Here is a 17,765-nt window from a genome sequence, read left to right as displayed (position 1 = left end):
AACGGGCGGGTGAAGAAGACACATTTCCGTCGACACTTACAGTCGAGTTTCTGTGATGGCCGGGGGGGTGCACTGGTTCTCTGGCAAAGTTGTATGCAGGTGCAGCAGAGGAAGGTCGTTCGTGAATACAAGAACTTATTTATTGCCATTTGTTTACAGTCACTGCACGTCAAAGACGAGCAAGGCGAAAACATTATCGTAGTGCGCGGGAAGCAAATGTCATTGCTGTGTAGTAAGAGTGAGGAGACAGAGGTGGGGGAAAAACACCTCCCCCAACTGCACACTCAGCCTCAAGATCAAACCGAGCGCACCTTCTGCTTGTAATGGTGGCAGACAAAAGTTGCACTCCCGCGAAATGCAAAAATAAAGTACCATTAATAATTTGTAATTTTTCATAGAATAGTCTAGAAATGTTTACTCATAAGATATACTAAGTTTGAGCAAAATCCAATAAGTAGTTTCCACAACAAAATCGCTATTTTTTGTAATTTTAATCTGGTACAGAGATACAAATCTTAAATTTTGACAATTACGTATCTTCACTTAAAAATTTTATGCAGAATGTTTGGGATCGTTATGTTCAACACTTTTTGCGATTTTTAAAGGAATGCGAATTTTGAACTAAGATAAGAGAGCTTAGTAGGTTATTCTATAGAAAAATATGACTGAGATTACACAAAATACATTGCGTTTAACTGATTTTAGAAAGGCATATAGCGATAACAAAAGAGGAAGATCTGATGGTTGTACCCACTCACGATCTACTGAAAACATCGTGAAAGTCATGATGAATAAAATATGAAAGCAAAATTACAGCGAAATGTTAATTAAGTAGAGATTTACAATCTGATGAGTTACAGAAGCTAAACGATCTCCAATGAAAAAGCCTTTAGTAGTTTAGTACGCAGAGGAATGGGACTAGCAGTTCAGCAGCCACCATTTCACTCCACAGTCCCCTCCGAACTGGACCGAGGTTATACAAGAAATGTGCGAAGCCGACTCATAGCTCTCTCTCTCACAATCGTCAAGAGCGTGTGTCGCTGTCAGTATTGCGTTCCAAGATAAGACGACTCGTGATGTAATCTGCAACTGGAAATGCGAGTCATCGAATAGCTGTGTATGGAAAGCCTTGAGTGATAACGCGAAACCTTAACATCGCATGGGATAGAACAGGTAGAATTGAACATTCCGTGAACTGCAAGTACATGAGATGCCTCCTTTGTTTTGGTATAATATGGTTTGTGTGCTGCCCATCGTATTCCAAGCTTCGAATCGCAAATGGAGTAGAAATTTACCACTTTCAGGCGTGTAACAAACAGGACCTTGAGTTAATACAACTACACTCCTGGAAATGGAAAAAAGAACACATTGACACCGGTGTGTCAGACCCACCATACTTGCTCCGGACACTGCGAGAGGGCTGTACAAGCAATGATCACACGCACGGCACAGCGGACACACCAGGAACCGCGGTGTTGGCCGTCGAATGGCGCTAGCTGCGCAGCATTTGTGCGCCGCCGCCGTCAGTGTCAGCCAGTTTGCCGTGGCATACGGAGCTCCATCGCAGTCTTTAACACTGGTAGCATGCCGCGACAGCGTGGACGTGAACCGTATGTGCAGTTGACGGACTTTGAGCGAGGCCGTATAGTGGGCATGCGGGAGGCCAGGTGGACGTACCGCCGAATTGCTCAACACGTGGGGCGTGAGGTCTCCACAGTACATCGATGTTGTTGCCAGTGGTCGGCGGAAGGTGCACGTGCCCGTCGACCTGGGACCGGACCGCAGCGACGCACGGATGCACGCCAAGACCGTAGGATCCTACGCAGTGCCGTAGGGGACCGCACCGCCACTTCCCAGCAAATTAGGGACACTGTTGCTCCTGGGGTATCGGCGAGGACCATTCGCAACCGTCTCCATGAAGCTGGGCTACGGTCCCGCACACCGTTAGGCCGTCTTCCGCACACGCCCCAACATCGTGCAGCCCGCCTCCAGTGGTGTCGCGACAGGCGTGAATGGAGGGACGAATGGAGACGTGTCGTCTTCAGCGATGAGAGTCGCTTCTGCCTTGGTGCCAATGATGGTCGTATGCGTGTTTGGCGCCGTGCAGGTGAGCGCCACAATCAGGACTGCATACGACCGAGGCACACAGGGCCAACACCCGGCATCATGGTGTGGGGAGCGATCTCCTACACTGGCCGTACACCACTGGTGATCGTCGAGGGAACACTGAATAGTGCATGGTACATCCAAACCGTCATCGAACCCATCGTTCTACCATTCCTAGACCGGCAAGGGAACTTGCTGTTCCAACAGGACAATGCACGTCCGCATGTATCCCGTGCCACCCAACGTGCTCTAGAAGGTGTAAGTCAACTACCCTGGCCAGCAAGATCTCCGGATCTGTCCCCCATTGAGCATGTTTGGGACTGGATGAAGCGTCGTCTCACGCGGTCTGCACGTCCAGCACGAACGCTGGTCCAACTGAGGCGCCAGGTGGAAATGGCATGGCAAGCCGTTCCACAGGACTACATCCAGCATCTCTACGATCGTTTCCATGGGAGAATAGCAGCCTGCATTGCTGCGAAAGGTGGATATACACTGTACTAGTGCCGACATTGTGCATGCTCTGTTGCCTGTGTCTATGTGCCTGTGGTTCTGTCAGTGTGATCATGTGATGTATCTGACCCCAGGAATGTGTCAATAAAGTTTCCCCTTCCTGGGACAATGAATTCACGGTGTTCTTATTTCAATTTCCAGGAGTGTATTTGTTTCAGAACTGTAGCCAACACGAAATGGATTTATGAGAAATCTAGGCTCTGAAATGTCGCAATGATGATTGGTGCAGTAATAACTGATATGCTTTGAAAATGATTTTGTGTCTGTCAGTCAACTGTTTTTCGAAAATACGTTTCCACTGAAGACAGCAAACATTTCATTTATCGCTGTCATTTCGTTAGCTGGCCGCGGTGGCCGAGCGGTTCTAGGCGCTTCAGTCCGAAGTGGCACGACTGCTACGGTCGCAGGTTCGAATCCTGCCTCGGGCATTGATGTGTGTGGTGTCCTTAGGTTAGTTAGGTTTAAGTAGTTCTAAGTTCTAGGAGACTGATGACCTCAGATGTTAAGTCCCATAGTGCTCAGAGCCATTTGAACCATTTGTCATTTCCTTACTCTTTTTTAAAGTAGAGTGTATGGCATAACTTTTCAGTGCAGATGAACTGAGATGTGAACAAGCGGAATGCACATGATAAGTATCAAGTTTTAAACTACTTCTGTATGCTCATCAAAGGAATTTGCGTGCCCTTGTGACGTAGTAGTCATAAAAACGAAGAGACAGAACCAATACACCACTCCACAGTGGCATCTCTTAGAACCTTGGCCTCTAGCCTGGCCTAGCTGCTGAAACCATTGAGTTTGCACCCGTTATAGCCGCTGCTGCATCAAGGAAGTCTCGTGGTACCCTGCTATAATGTGGATGGTCCAATGTGACTGCTTTGCTGTGAATACCCCTCCATGATACAGAGCGAGGAAGTGCGCATTGGTAACCAAGCGAGGCGGCGCAGAGGTTAGCGCACTGGACTCGCATTCGGGAGGACGACGGTTCAAACCCGTGTCCTTCCATCCTGAGGTAGGTTTTCTGTGATTTCTGTAAATCGCTTCAGGCAAATGCCAGGATGGTTCGTTTGAAAGGTCACAGCCGACTTTGTCCCCCATCCTTCCCTAACCTGATGGGACCAATGACCTCACTGTTTGGTCGCTTCCCCTTAACTCAACCAACCAGCAATCCTCACTGGTACCTCGGCTGAGGCAGGAACGACTGGAAGCCCTGTGTCGTTGTTCTGAGTAGACAGCAAAGTGCTGAGCTGCCAGAATGTTTGCATGCTCAAGCGGCAGACTGATTCGAGACCTGGTGATGGACTGGATGTCAGATTGCTGCCCATCTCTTTGCCAGTGATGATTGATCCAGAAGGGGTTTCAATGCAGCTGCTCATTGCCAACTTGAGGAAGTGACCATGTTTGTGTCTTGTTTAGGAATTTTTTGAAAGAGAACCAATGGTCGAAGCAGCTGTTGGCGATAGGAATTGATCAACCAGGGTACATCTGAGAAGGCTGGCCCATGACATTGACACATGTAACAATGTCAGTGAAACGTCTTGTTGCTGCTGAGGGTACTGAGCAGGAAGATCAACGACCATCAGAGGTAGATGGCCCACTCCTGAAGGTGCATCCTGAGCTGCTATACAGGGTGCTACAAAATGGTACGGCCAAACTTTCAGGAAACATTCCTCACACACAAACAAAGAACAGATGTTACGTGGACATGTGTCTGGAAACGCTTAATTTCCATGTTAGAGCTCATTTTAGTTTCGTCAATATGTACTGTACTTCCTCGATTCACCGCCAGTTGGCCCAATTGAAGGAAAGTAATGTTGACTACGGTGCTTGTGTTGACATGCGACTTATTGCTCTACAGTACTAGCATCAAGCACATCAGTACGTAGCATCAACAGGTTAGTGTTCATCACGAACGTGGTTTTGCAGTCAGTGCAATGTTTACAAATGCGGAGTTGCAGATGCCCATTTGATGTATGGATTAGCACGGGGCAATAGCCGTGGCGCGGTACGTTTGTTTCGAGACAGATTTCCAGAACGAAGGTGTCCCGACAGGAAGACGTTCGAAGCAATTGATCGGCGTCTTAGGGAGCACGGAACATTCCAGCCTATGATTCGCGACTGCGGAAGACGAGGACACCTGCAATGGACGAGCAAATTCCTCGTACAGTTGACGATAACCCTAATGTCAGCGTCAGAGAAGTTGCTGCTGTACAAGGTAACGTTGACCACATCACTGTATGGAGAGTGCTACGGGAGAACCAGTTGTTTCCGTACCATGTACAGCGTGTGCAGGCATTATCAGCAGCTGATTGGCCTCCACGGGTACACTTCTGCGAATGGTTCATCCAACAATGTGACAATCCTCATTTCAGTGCAAATGTTCTCTTTACGGATGAGGCTTCATTCCAACGTGATCAAATTGTAAATTTTCACAATCAACATGTATGGGCTGACGGGAATCTGCACGCAATTGTGCAATCACATCAACATAGAATTTCTGTGAACGTTTGGGAAGGCATTGTTGGTGATGTCTTGATTGGGCCCCATGTTCTTCCACCTACGCTCAATGGAGCACGTTATCATGATTTCATGCGGGATACTCTACCTGTGCTGCTAGAACATGTGCCTTTACAAGTACGACACAACATGTGGTTCATGCACGATGGAGCTCCTGCACATTTCAGTCGAAATGTTCGTACGCTTCTCAACAACAGATTCGGTGACCGATGGATTGGTAGAGGCGGACCAATTCCATGGCCTCCACGCTCTCCTGACGTCAACCCTCTTGAAAGCTCTTGTCTACGCAACCCCGGTACCAAACGTAGAGACTCTTCGTGCTCGTATTGTGCACGGCTGTGATACAATACGCCATTCTCCAGGGCTGCATCAGCGCATCAGGGATTCCATGCGACGGAGGGTGGATGCATGTATCCTCGCTAACAGAGGACATTTTGAACATTTCCTGTAACAAAGTGTTTGAAGTCACGCTGGTACGTTCTGTTGCTGTGTGTTTCCATTCCATGATTAATGTGATTTGAAGAGAAGTAATAAAATGAGCTCTAACATGGAAAGTAAGCGTTTCCGGACACATGTCCACATAACATATTTTCTTTCTTTGTATGTGAGGAATGTTTCCTGAAAGTTTGGCCGTACCTTTTTGTAACACCCTGTACAAGTATTTACAGTTTCTGTCCCCTACTTCACCCACAGGGTCACTTGGTTCTTCATACCATTTACAATTACTTTTTGACCTTATTAGCATGTGGCATATGTACTACGTTTCTCTTTATGAGTGATTCTCTTCTGTCTCAGGCTATTTCTCGTTGCTGCCACTTTTACTGGATTTAACCCATTGGCTGAAGGTCGGCAGGGATGACATTTGGGTAGCTTTCTGTTTGAACTGGTATTAATAACTATCATAGAGGTTGCTGAAGCTGAGGTTAGTATAATTGCGCCTTAGTGCTGATATTCTGTGCAGTACCTTTTCGTGTGTTCTAATGGATGCTCCTTTGATACGAGGCTATTTTCCACAGCTAACGTCAGCTTTAGAGAGGCGAGCAGAGATGGTTCTAAAGTGGTATTCAAGTAAGTCAGGTTTTCAAAGAGTAGGTTGGGAAGTACATTAAAATGTGGGTGATATTTAGGGTGGAAGTTCCAGTGATGGTTGCGTGTAGTTCAAAAGTTTGTCTGGAAACACTGCATCGTCTCCTACTGATCCAAAACCTTTAACCTTGTGACCCTACACTCTGTATGCCACTGTAAAGTCCATGGTTGCAAAAAGTAAAAATACTAACCAGTGAGTTCGCCATGTGCTGTAAGCAATGTTATAAAACTCTTTGGAAATATTCTGGATTCTTTGTGATTATTTTCCTAAGAACATTGTCTTGCAGCTTTTTGGGAGCAGAATCAGTTGAACTCACAACCCGGGGATAGTGTGTTCCAATGTGTAGGGCAGATGATCTGCCTTGCCTGCTGTGCAGTAATTCTTCCGCCGAGAGTAGTGTGTGGTACTTTATGTCCAATACTATCATTCATCTTGCCGATACAAAATGTCTTAGCAAGAAATATTTATTGTTACATGTACCCATATACACACGACCACCCAAACACTACCTTCTTGTTCTTCTATCCTGTTGAGAGTTAACTACTACTTCCATATCAAATAAGCGAGCTCTTTCCACAGAATAATAAAGATACTAATGTTTTACTATCATTAACAATATTTTAAATATACACCCACAATTCCTTCAGTCTAATACCCAAATAAAATATTTCATTTATGTTCATTGGTGATCCCCTTTCATGAAAATAATACCCCTGTACCTTGTCATGTCTTAAAACATAGACACAACTATACACTGATAGGCTAGAACATTATCACCACCTACCTATTATCGATATAAATCCGACCAAGGTGAAAGCACATCCAGAAGTCGTGGTGTTGAGTGGCCACCCTTCATTGCAGATGTCCGGTGTTGTAGGCTGGACAAACTGGTAAACCATTACAGGCAGCGAACTGTGGTGAAACTAACATCAGATTTTAATGCTGCACGGAGTACAAGGTGTGTCTGAACATACAGTGCACCGAACACTACTAACAATGGGCCTCTGCATCTGACAACCCATGCACGTGCCAAAGTTAGCGCCATGACATCAGCAACTACGACTAAATGGGCATCAGACTTTGGTGCAGTGGCAGAGTGTTACATGGTCTGATGAATCCTGATACCTTCTTCATCGTTGCCTATGGGAGGGTGTGGACGCGTCGCCTTGCAGGGAAAAATCTCCTTTACATCTATACTGCAGGACAGAGACAACCTGCAGCGGTTCCATTATGCTCTGGGTAACATTAATGTGGGCATCCATGGGTTCAGTGGAGCTTGTGCTAGGCACCACGATGGCCAGAGAGTATCATGCTCTGGTTACAGATTACGTACCTCCCTTCATGAAGATAATGTTTCTGAATGGCGGTGGCATACATCAGCAAGACAATGCCCCATGTCATAAAGCTAGGAGTTTGTTGGAGTGGTTCAAGGAAAACAGTTGATGTGCTGGCCCCCTCACTCGCCATGTCTGAAACCGATCGAACACATTTGGGAATTTATGGGAGTTAGGTGACCTGTGTGTGCAGGTGTGGTGCCAACTCCCTCCAGCCTCATTGCTTCCATGCCACAATGCGTCGCTCCTGTTATTCGTGTCAAAGGTGGACATACCAGCTTTAAGGTAGGTGGTAATGTTCTGGCTGATTAGTGCATACACACATAGCCCTGGCAATTAATAAGACAAGATATAACATTCATGTCACATCACATCCTCACCTATCTTGTAATCTTCCTTGTGACCTTCAAGGGTACGGTGTGGTTTGGGATAACTGTAAACGTCTCCTGCTTTGTTTCCCTAATTTTAGCCTGCTGTTTATTTGTCCTGGGAACTCCCTGCCCCCCCCCCCCCCCATGTCCTCCTCAATGTGCTGCCAGAAATGGTGCTCCTTTGAAAGTGGGAACAATACCTTACATGTACCACTGTGGCACATGTCTGAGGTTGTAATTTAACGTTAATTGGTGATACCATTTCCACCACTTGATAGAGTACCTCCTAAGGCCTAAAAAAATTTTCAGTCCGATCATTTGGTATGTATGGGTTGGTTAATGTAATTCCTTGTCTGACATGTTACTTTTTAATCCTTATTTTCTATTATATTCCTGTTGTTCCAAGGCTTTAGCGTTAATTCTTCTAACCTGGCGCCAAATAATTTTTTCGCATTTTTGAGGAAGTTTTTGCTGATCATATATCTTTTGCTAGGTAGATCGTACAGAGCCGGAAAGGAGAGGTTGTCATTTGAGCGAAAATAACCCTGGACAAGCGTGTACGCCCCTGGATTTTTGAATTATTTGTCAATAGTCCATATGGGAGTAGGGCATCCCAGACAGTCTGTTTATAGTTACTGTAGTAATTCAATATTTTTCTTGTCATCTAGTTGACTATTTCAGTTCGGCCATTTACTTGTGGCCACTGATTTCTGACCCTGCGTTCCTTAATGTGTAATTGAAAGGACAATTGCTTTATTACATTGGACATGAAATTCCCTCCTTGGTCTGTATTCCTGTCTCAAGTGTTCCAAATTTTAGTATCGACTGGTTCACCATCACCTGGATCACTGTTTCTGTTTGTTGGCTAGGCATTTATATCATGGAAATAAAATGTGAAAAAGATCTAGTATTCTCAGCACGTAACCATTACCTCCTCATGTTTGAGAAAATGGTCTGAGTATGCCCATGCCAATCATCTGAAATGGTTTATCTGCCTTTATTAAACTCTGCAGTGTAATATTTTAATGACTGTATTCCACTCTCTGCATGCATCTCACACAAATTTAGCTGTAATGGTTGATGTCTCCTTTGTTTGTCATCTGTGAGTACTTCTGTGCAGCTCTGCTTCCTGGTGCTTTGGTGCTTCTTGGCCACTGCTTCTGGCTAGAGGTGAATGATGAGCCTGACTCAGCACATCATTTTGTAATATCACTGGTACCGCTCTGCATTACCCACATCTAATCTTTCTACACAGCACTCCATCTTCCACACTGAATTGTGTCTGTTAGCAATTGCTGACAGTCTGGATCAGCACTTTGTCCTTCTGTCCATTCATCTGTGTCTACTCTGACACATTCTATAGTGAATATTTTGCGACAGAGATGGTAAGGCTTTCCTGTGTAATTTGTCCAGTTGATGTACTAACTGAAAACAAAAATCAGCCATTTGTAATACTTATCTAATTAAACATCTAGCTAGATATTTAAGGCGCAGTAACCATTTCAGGGCAGCATGATCATTTGCTGCTTTGAAACATCGTCCATACAAATGGAAGCTGAAGCAATTTACTCCATATAATAGTGTTAGCATTACTTTCTCAGTAATCAAATAAATTTCCTCCTTTACTAATGCATCTTAATCTATATACTATTGCATGTTCTTATTAATCTACCTCGTGGCTTAAAATGCACCTTGAGGCAAACCTGTCAGTATTGCATATCAATACAAACTGCAAAATTGGGAACTGCAGTAGTTGCATGCAGATATTTCAGATTCACGAATGCCATTACACAATGTGGCGACCACTGAAACATTGCTTCTTTTTTCAATAATTATGTGAGACATCTTGCAGTATTAGTGAATATAGAAATAAATTTTCTGTAAAAACTATCATTAGATTTGTGAAGCCTCCATGTCTACTGTAAAGATATCTATGGAAACCAGTTTGATATAGTGGTTGCTTTGGTAAGCATAAAAGAGTGGGCAGTTTAAGTCATTTCATGTATAGGTGCCCGTAGACCATAAATTTATGGTTGACAGACATGTGTATTCTGCAAGTTGTCAACCAGCTGCAGTCCCATTCGTCCATTTCTACAATATGGAATTACAGAAAACAGTAGAGAAGAAGTTAGAAAACTAGGAGATTCATGAGGCGGCAGAGGAGCAAGAGAAGGAGGAGGAGGAGGAAAAGACGAAGAAATGGATGAAGTGAAGGACAAAGCAGTACACAATGGGCAGAAAGAGGAGAATAATGAAAAGAACGAAGCCACCCTGGGTGTGCCTGTGACTCACTTCGTCTCGAACCTCGCTGACTGGCAACATGGTCTGTCCGCCTGGCTTGACCAGAGCTTCCAGTAGATTCAGATGTTTCTTTGGAGATCGTTCCTTGATGGCTGCTGACCTCATGGCGATGCACTGCATGATCTGGTCCTGCAGTATTTGCACATAGTCGAACACACCACGCCCTGTGGAGGTCAGCCGCATCAGTAGCTCACTCTGCAGCCATGGTCTCATCATAATCGTCTGAAAACAGCAAACACCATGTGTCACTCGTCAATGGTAGTCTTCGCTCGGAGGGAACACAGTAGACCAAGCAACGCTGTTCTCCATTAATCAGAGAAACTCCAAACAATTACGAATACAGTCCAAACTCTCTGTGAAAAATTGGGAATGTTGTCTGTAAACTGCTAACACTGTTCATGACAGGCGGTCTCAGTTGTGGGCTGCCTGTGTAACAGCTTCAACGAAATTTATTTCCTTCAGTATCTCATAGAACTATTATATAAAAATTTTATATGCTGTAATATTCTACTCATTAGGAAGTACAATCTTATGATATAAGTTTGACACAGTAAGAGAAGTACTATACATAGAAACTGTGTATACGTCATGATAAAGCAAAACCGAAAGTGCACAAATTACCCATACAATATTCATCCAGCAATTGCGACTGAGAGCTCTGAGAGAGTTCCAACAACCGTTACACAATATTTCAAACCTTGGCGAAACTTCTTCTCGCTGACAGCCTCCAAAACGTTGGTAAAAGGAAAAATTTTTGTTGTCTTCTGAATTTTCGCTGTTTATGCGCTAAAACTTTAGCATGAGGCAGCACATTTAAATTGATTATTTCATTATTACTGATTCTATTTACAATACATTATGAAGACAATGTCCACACATACCACTTAACGTACCTGCAAAGTTATGTCACTTCACGGAACGTAGTTCAGAAGATACGACACCACGCATATCTAAATGAAGGAGAAAATAGGTTTCGCCTAAACGAAGCGCAAATTAGCTACACTGTTTTCATCCATAGTTAGATAATGACAGGACTTAGAGATATGCAATAATCTTTAATCATAATTTCAAATATTTTCTGGAGTTTTTGTCACTTGCATGCTTAACGTCAAATATTTAATACACAAATCATTTACAATGAAGCCATAGTGTGAAGCTGTGGTAAAAGTGAGAGTTATATTCTTTAGAAAATTAGTGGTCAGGTGTTTGTTTGTATAAGAACTATTGCGTAATCCATGTCCAGAATTAAAACACTGATGAGGTAGCTAAACTGTAACATATGAGTTGCTGGCCACAACTGCGTGCTACATTTTAAACACCAGAGCCAGTTCTCCAGTCTCTGGGAGACGAGAACTATTCTTCGGCCTGGAGGTAACGGCTCGCTTTCCGTTAATTCAGCCAAATTTTGCTGGTCTGCCCAGGCCCTGCTGATTTTCAAAGGCAAGTGTTTCCCATAGCATGGCCAGTATTTCCTAGCACTGTTTGGGGGGTTGGCAGCAAGTGCTATAAGCACTAGCGGCAAGGGGCCAATTGAAGTACCTACATTTTGCTTCAGAGGCAGATTCGCCGAAATGTCCTGATATGAAATAAGTTTTTTGAGCAGCGCTCGTAGTTTGCAATGTCAGGGAATCTCACAAAGGTAGCATGGGGATCATGCACCCTGCTAAGTATAGCGGAGGCTTGAAGGATGTTGTGGGTTGGTCACGAAAGTTTTGGAGGTTCTGAGATACCAAACTGTATCCTACTTTGAGGTACCAAAAGAAACTAGGACCCTGATAACAACATACATCAGCTTTTTGCTTATAAACTTAAATTTCTATTGTGCAGTTTACTAATTTTAATTAAATTGTATATTATAAGCAAACTGATCATTCGAATCTTCAGAGGGAGGCTTGAGGTTATTGAAGTTCTCTAAAAATGACTTTACTGTCCCTAAGGATCGTCTCACCGTCACAGATCAGTCTCTCTGCAGATGGAGACTCAAGTGGCAGGAGAATCAGTCATTGGTGGTGCACCAGCAACGCACACCTGTGGCAGAGTTCCATCCAGAGTGAAATCTTTCTCAGTCCTCAGCTCGTCTGCTCTGAGATTGGCCCTGGCAGCGGAGGAGGCTAGTGTAGGAGAAGTCTCCTGGGGGTGAATCAAAGAAGAACATCAAAGAAGAAAAGATGTTTTATCTACCGACCAACTGTTAAAAGGAAAATCCTTATTCCGATGTATGGCATTCTTCACTTTTCTTTGACTGTCTGGCTTGGAAGTATTCTGAGCACTAACCAGTAAAATTATTTCTCAAACGCTGCTGGTCACCTTCCCTGAGTTTTCCTCCAGGTAGTTCACCTGTAACAAACTTCTTACATTTAGTGCTGAAAAAAGACATCTCACTCTGCCTCTTTCTGCGTCCAGTGAAATGGGAATATGGCATCACATGTGAGGTTCTTTCTCAGACTTCCACTTTATTTACATTAGCTAGTCCTAGCAGTTCTTATATTGTTGAAACAGTTTTTGTGGTCCTGACGTTCGGTGGTGTCCCACACATACAAAGAGGTCCCAACAGTGGGCTCTCACTTCATTTGTGCCATCTGGTGCCTTCCAAAGGAAACAGCTTTCTAAATTTTGTTCATGATTGTGCGTTCCCTGTACATTGTTACAAACAGCATCTCTCCTCTCTCCACCCTGAAGTCGTGAAAACAGTCACTACTTGAGGCCTTACACCAATGGGGATAGTATCTATGTTGCCTGGAGAGGGGGAGAGGGGGATGCCCTGCATAAAGTTGTGGCAAGTCAAAGGGATGCCTGGTAAAGTGTGTGGCATTGACCTGTGCCCTGTCTGGTGTACCCGTCTGAAAATTCCGCCAGAGGAGGTCCTCCTACCTTGGGTACAGAGCCTCGCTTTCCACTCAAGTGTTGTCAGTTCATCCTAGTGTGCTTTCAAATACCTTCATACCTACATACACCAAGCAAATTCAAGTGAAACTGTAAATTAAGACAATTATATACCAATAATAATTGGTGCTAGGATGCATTTCATTTCTCAGTTTTGATGAACTGTTCTGATCTAATGGGTCCTTGTATTTACGTTTTGAAAAAAAACGGTTGTGTAACATCACCCCTTCCAACTTTTTTAAATTTACAGCAATGCAACTGTGCTCAAAACTTCTTAAAACATAACTGCGTCAAAGAACTTTAGGACCTATGTGGTATTGAGGTAACATGCTCAGTTGAGACATTGTAGGTTTTTAATATTGCCAAGATAACACATATTACATTTTATTGTTAAATTCTTAATTGATCTACCAAGCCATCGCACATCCATTCTTCTACTTTGCGGGCGTAAACTTAACTTGTTCTTTATCAAACGTGACAGGTTTGTTACTTTCCCAGGTTATACTCATCCACTCTTTTTTAAGCTGACATTAAAGGTTATATTCTGTCTGTACATATTTGCACTAAAAGACTTTATAAACAGCATGAAATTTCTCAAACACTGATCAATGGCTCGAACACAATCATCCATTGTACTCTTTAAACATTAATTCATTCTTATTCATATTCCAGAAAAATTTTTATATTAACCTCATTCACACTCTTGTAAAACATGGAAGGTAGAGCACCATAACAAAACTATAAAATTTTACATCATCACATAGTAAGAAAGACAGTATAAGATACACAAATATAAAAGTATATATAGCAGCAAATGTAATTCGAAATTCAGATACATGACATAAGATTTACTTACATGACAGTACGTAGAATAACATCCTCACATCGAATATTACCAATTCGAGAACAATTACCAAATTCAAATTTCCACATACAATTTACACCTTTATCACTATATGTGAAATGCAGTACAAGTCTGTAAACAATATTTAAATTGGTATGTTCATTTTTAAATTATAGTTATATGTTTAACATTTTCAGAAGTTGGTTCTCCACAAAAGATCATTATTATGTAAGACAAAAATAACAAAATTTCACAATCATGACTCATAATGTTCATTCATAAGAACTACAGTTCCAGAAAGAATATAATACACACAAAATACGTTAGAGACACAATGAGTTTTTCGCAACAGAATCGCAGTATCACAGACCTGGTACGAGAAGAATGCCATTAAGATCGATGACACTGTTCATGGAAGCACGTTTATTTCATAGTAGCAGATTGGCCCTAGTCTGACAACAGGCAAACTGACAGCAATGCAAGATCATACACTGTGTAATGTTTTTCCTTATGATTTTTGTCACATACACACACACGCATTGAATTTCAGTTCAGTCGTTCAGAGCGTTGGGTAACTTGCCTATGCAAGTCTATGATTAAATCATAGCTGCACACATCAAATTTTTAAATGTATGAGTCGGGTTGAGGTTGAAACTGTGTCCTTGCCAATGAGGGATTATAGTCCTTCTACCTTCAGAGTTATGGATTGTGAACTGTGTCTCCGTAAGGAGGTGATCAGACTTCTGCTCTTTCTCAGTAACAGTCTACCCGTTTATTTGATACGAAATCACAGTCTCATGGTTCCATAAGCATGAAAACACTTTCTCATATTTTTTGGGTAATACGCAACAGTTTGTTGACAGGCTGAGTGAATTGCCCCGTTGAGGTCATAAACAGTCTGTGTATGCAAATAGTGTTGCAGGTACTCACTCTGTAACACTACTGCCTGATACTGCTATACCATGACCTCTAAGCTGGAAGCAGTTCGTGTAATGAAATTATTTTTATTAAAACAATTCCTGTATAAAGAAACAGAGCAGTGTTACCCTCTGAAAGGAATTTTGTTGTGTTGACCATGATGTACCTAACGGAGGTGGCTTATTGGAAGTGATAGTCACAATTACGTAAATATTTAAACACTGAAAAACAATAATTTACCTATCCACAATGTCCAAATGATGATAAAAAGGTCGCCAGCCTAATTAGGCATGCGAACAAGTAACATTCTTGTTCAAGATAATAGATATGAGTAAAGTTAATGGAAACACACAGCCTATATAAGGCTATTTGCATAAGGACAACAGAAAATGACATACACTTTTGCCTCCAAGGCTTGATCAAACTGAATGGTTTCAATAATATCACTATTAAAGTGCACTTTAGGAATATACAGTCTAGCATAGATTGAGTCTCACTTTTCAAACATTTTCCTATCTGACATGAGATGTGAATAAAGTTCACTGCAAAATTATAAATTGATCATAGGTTTAATCTTTCTTTTACCAATTACTTTTCTATCTGACATGGAAAAAAAGTATTTCAGTAGCAAACTATTTCTCACTGTCCTCTGAATAAAAGAAGTTATTGTTTTCATAGGTAGTGGTCTTTTTGTTACTTGTTACCTAGTATAAGCACAATAGACAAACTTTGGATCCTGTTACACTATTAATATGCACTTGCAATACCGAAGAGAGACAAGCATGTAGCAAACATGAGTATATAACTCTCCACAAGTGCAGTTCACGACTTTTAATGCAGTGAGACACAATATTGAGAAATCTGTAAGAAACTTACTCACCTTTTAAAATTTACAACAGGCAGCACTATGATCATTAACTAAGCAAAACTTTATAAGTCGCAGTTTTAAGAACTTTTAAATTTTAAAAATAACAGCAAATTGTCTTTATTACCACCGTCTTCTACTTTCAAGTCAATGATTAAATAGGTAACTTTGAAAGTCCACAAAACTTTAAAGTGAACTGTTTCAATCACTCGGAGGCTTTCACAAAGCTACATTTAGTACCTCCTACAATTTTACCAAATCCACAGTAAATGTGACTACTCCCTTCTTACTAAATATCAAATAACATTATTTAATTAACTGTTTCGCTTTGAGGCTTTCATTTTTTCCGCAACAAGGACACTCGGTAATCATAGTTCAAACGGAGAGGAACCTGAGAGGTGTTGTGATAAGGAAAAAATGAAGGTAGGTACATAAATTCAGTTATAAGTTACCTCATTTTTAGCACACTAAAACATCCAATGAGCTGTTACTTCACTTTACATATTTACAGTTCCTTGGTTCCTTTTCAGTGATTGCACAACGTGGTGGCGAGTGCATGTCGGTGGATGGAGTTTCAGGCGGAAATGCTGGACTCTGCCATTTCTTGGTGGCGATGACAGGTACCAATTCCAGAATAGTTCCAGCTCTTTATCCGTCCATCCAAGGCATTGGAAAGTGGCACGAAAAGCCTCTCTCGGCACCAGCACAACACACAACTTTTACATGAGAAGCTGGCAGTTTGGTAGCTCGTCCCCGACTGACTCCTGATTCCACCTTTCTTTCCATGCCCACCACATTTTGCGCGCGCTACGCAGTTCCACACCACCTTTTACTTACAAAATAACTAAGAACCCTATGTGAAGATCAGCAGTTTACATAACAGCAACCAAACATATTAAATAAAACAGAACATGGGCACATATTGACATTTCTACAAAAAAATCATTTAAACAAAATTATTCAACCTCAAAGATAACCAAAGAGATTATGTGAGAAAGACCAAACATATCATTTGCTCATATTGTGCATATTACAGAGATTACACTTTATTACAGTATCGAATTAATCATACACTAATTACAGACGTTCAACGATGGGATGTTGAACAAAATGTATGTATTTTGTAAGCTATGGTGTTACAACTCGTCCGGGTAGTGGTGTGGCTGTGGGACACCCTCTGGTGCAGGTGGCGAGTCAGTGGCGCCCTGTCAGTTCCTCAGAGTGTTGGCTTAGGCCGCAGGGCTCCCCTTCTCTTATCGACAGGTAAGTCACGGCGCGGGGACGCCGCAGGAAGTGGTTTCAGATCGCAGGCAGTGACCAGAGGTACATTCGTCAGCTGTCCAGCTTGCTGGCCCAGTTTTACATACTCCGTATGTGTGGGTAATGGCAGTTTCACTGTGGTTCAGCGTCTAACCATTCTGTGTTTCCACATCCCATCTCTGTTTCTGTCACAAATCCGTCCCCATTTGATTTTTGTGACTTGAAAGGAGTTTACAGACTTTCATTAACAATACAGTTCACATTAATACAAATACAGTCTGTTTGTACAATCCTTTTGCAATAGCTTTTTACCATTACCTTACATCAAGATATCAGTTTTAGTCTCAATTAATTAATTAATTTATTAATTTAAAGTGCATTTTTAAAACTGTAATTACTTATTACCTCTTATCCCTTTAATACTTGACGTTTACGAACTTAAAATGCATCATTACTAAATCCTGACCTCCAGCAGTTTCCAGCTTTTCATTTCTAATGAAAATTCATGATCTCATAGGAAGTTTTTAAAGTAGAGTACAAAATTCTTTTGGTTGGGACCTCAGACCTTCTCTCAATTATCCATGCATTGCTATGTGATATATGCTATGTGGTTTTCCACCATTGCGTTATGAGCCGAAAGTATTGTCCCGCGATTTCCTTATTAATGTTTGATCTGATCTGACTGCTTGTAGCTCTTTCACAGAAGGGATAAAAACGTTACAGTCAGCGAGACTGAAACCGCGAACCGTATCAGACGCTTTTTCACAGGTCA

The 17,765-nt window shown here is 42.2% G+C and overlaps 1 protein-coding gene across 1 annotated transcript in view; it reads right to left on the bottom strand.

Moving 5' to 3' along the window:
* LOC126424906 (cytochrome P450 4g15-like) overlaps window positions 1-17,765 on the bottom strand; it is a 165,794-nt gene that overhangs the window by 24,537 nt on the left and 123,492 nt on the right. Inside the window, exon 5 of the mRNA XM_050087749.1 lies at window positions 10,215-10,445. Coding sequence (XP_049943706.1) covers window positions 10,215-10,445 — 231 coding nt within the window. The remainder of the gene's footprint in view (window positions 1-10,214; window positions 10,446-17,765) is intronic.

Source organism: Schistocerca serialis, chromosome 10 (assembly GCF_023864345.2).
Source record: "Schistocerca serialis cubense isolate TAMUIC-IGC-003099 chromosome 10, iqSchSeri2.2, whole genome shotgun sequence".
In the NCBI taxonomy this organism is placed as follows: domain Eukaryota; kingdom Metazoa; phylum Arthropoda; class Insecta; order Orthoptera; family Acrididae; genus Schistocerca; species Schistocerca serialis.
The sequence above is the reverse complement of the archived record's forward strand: the minus strand, read 5'-3'. Positions and strand labels throughout refer to the sequence as shown.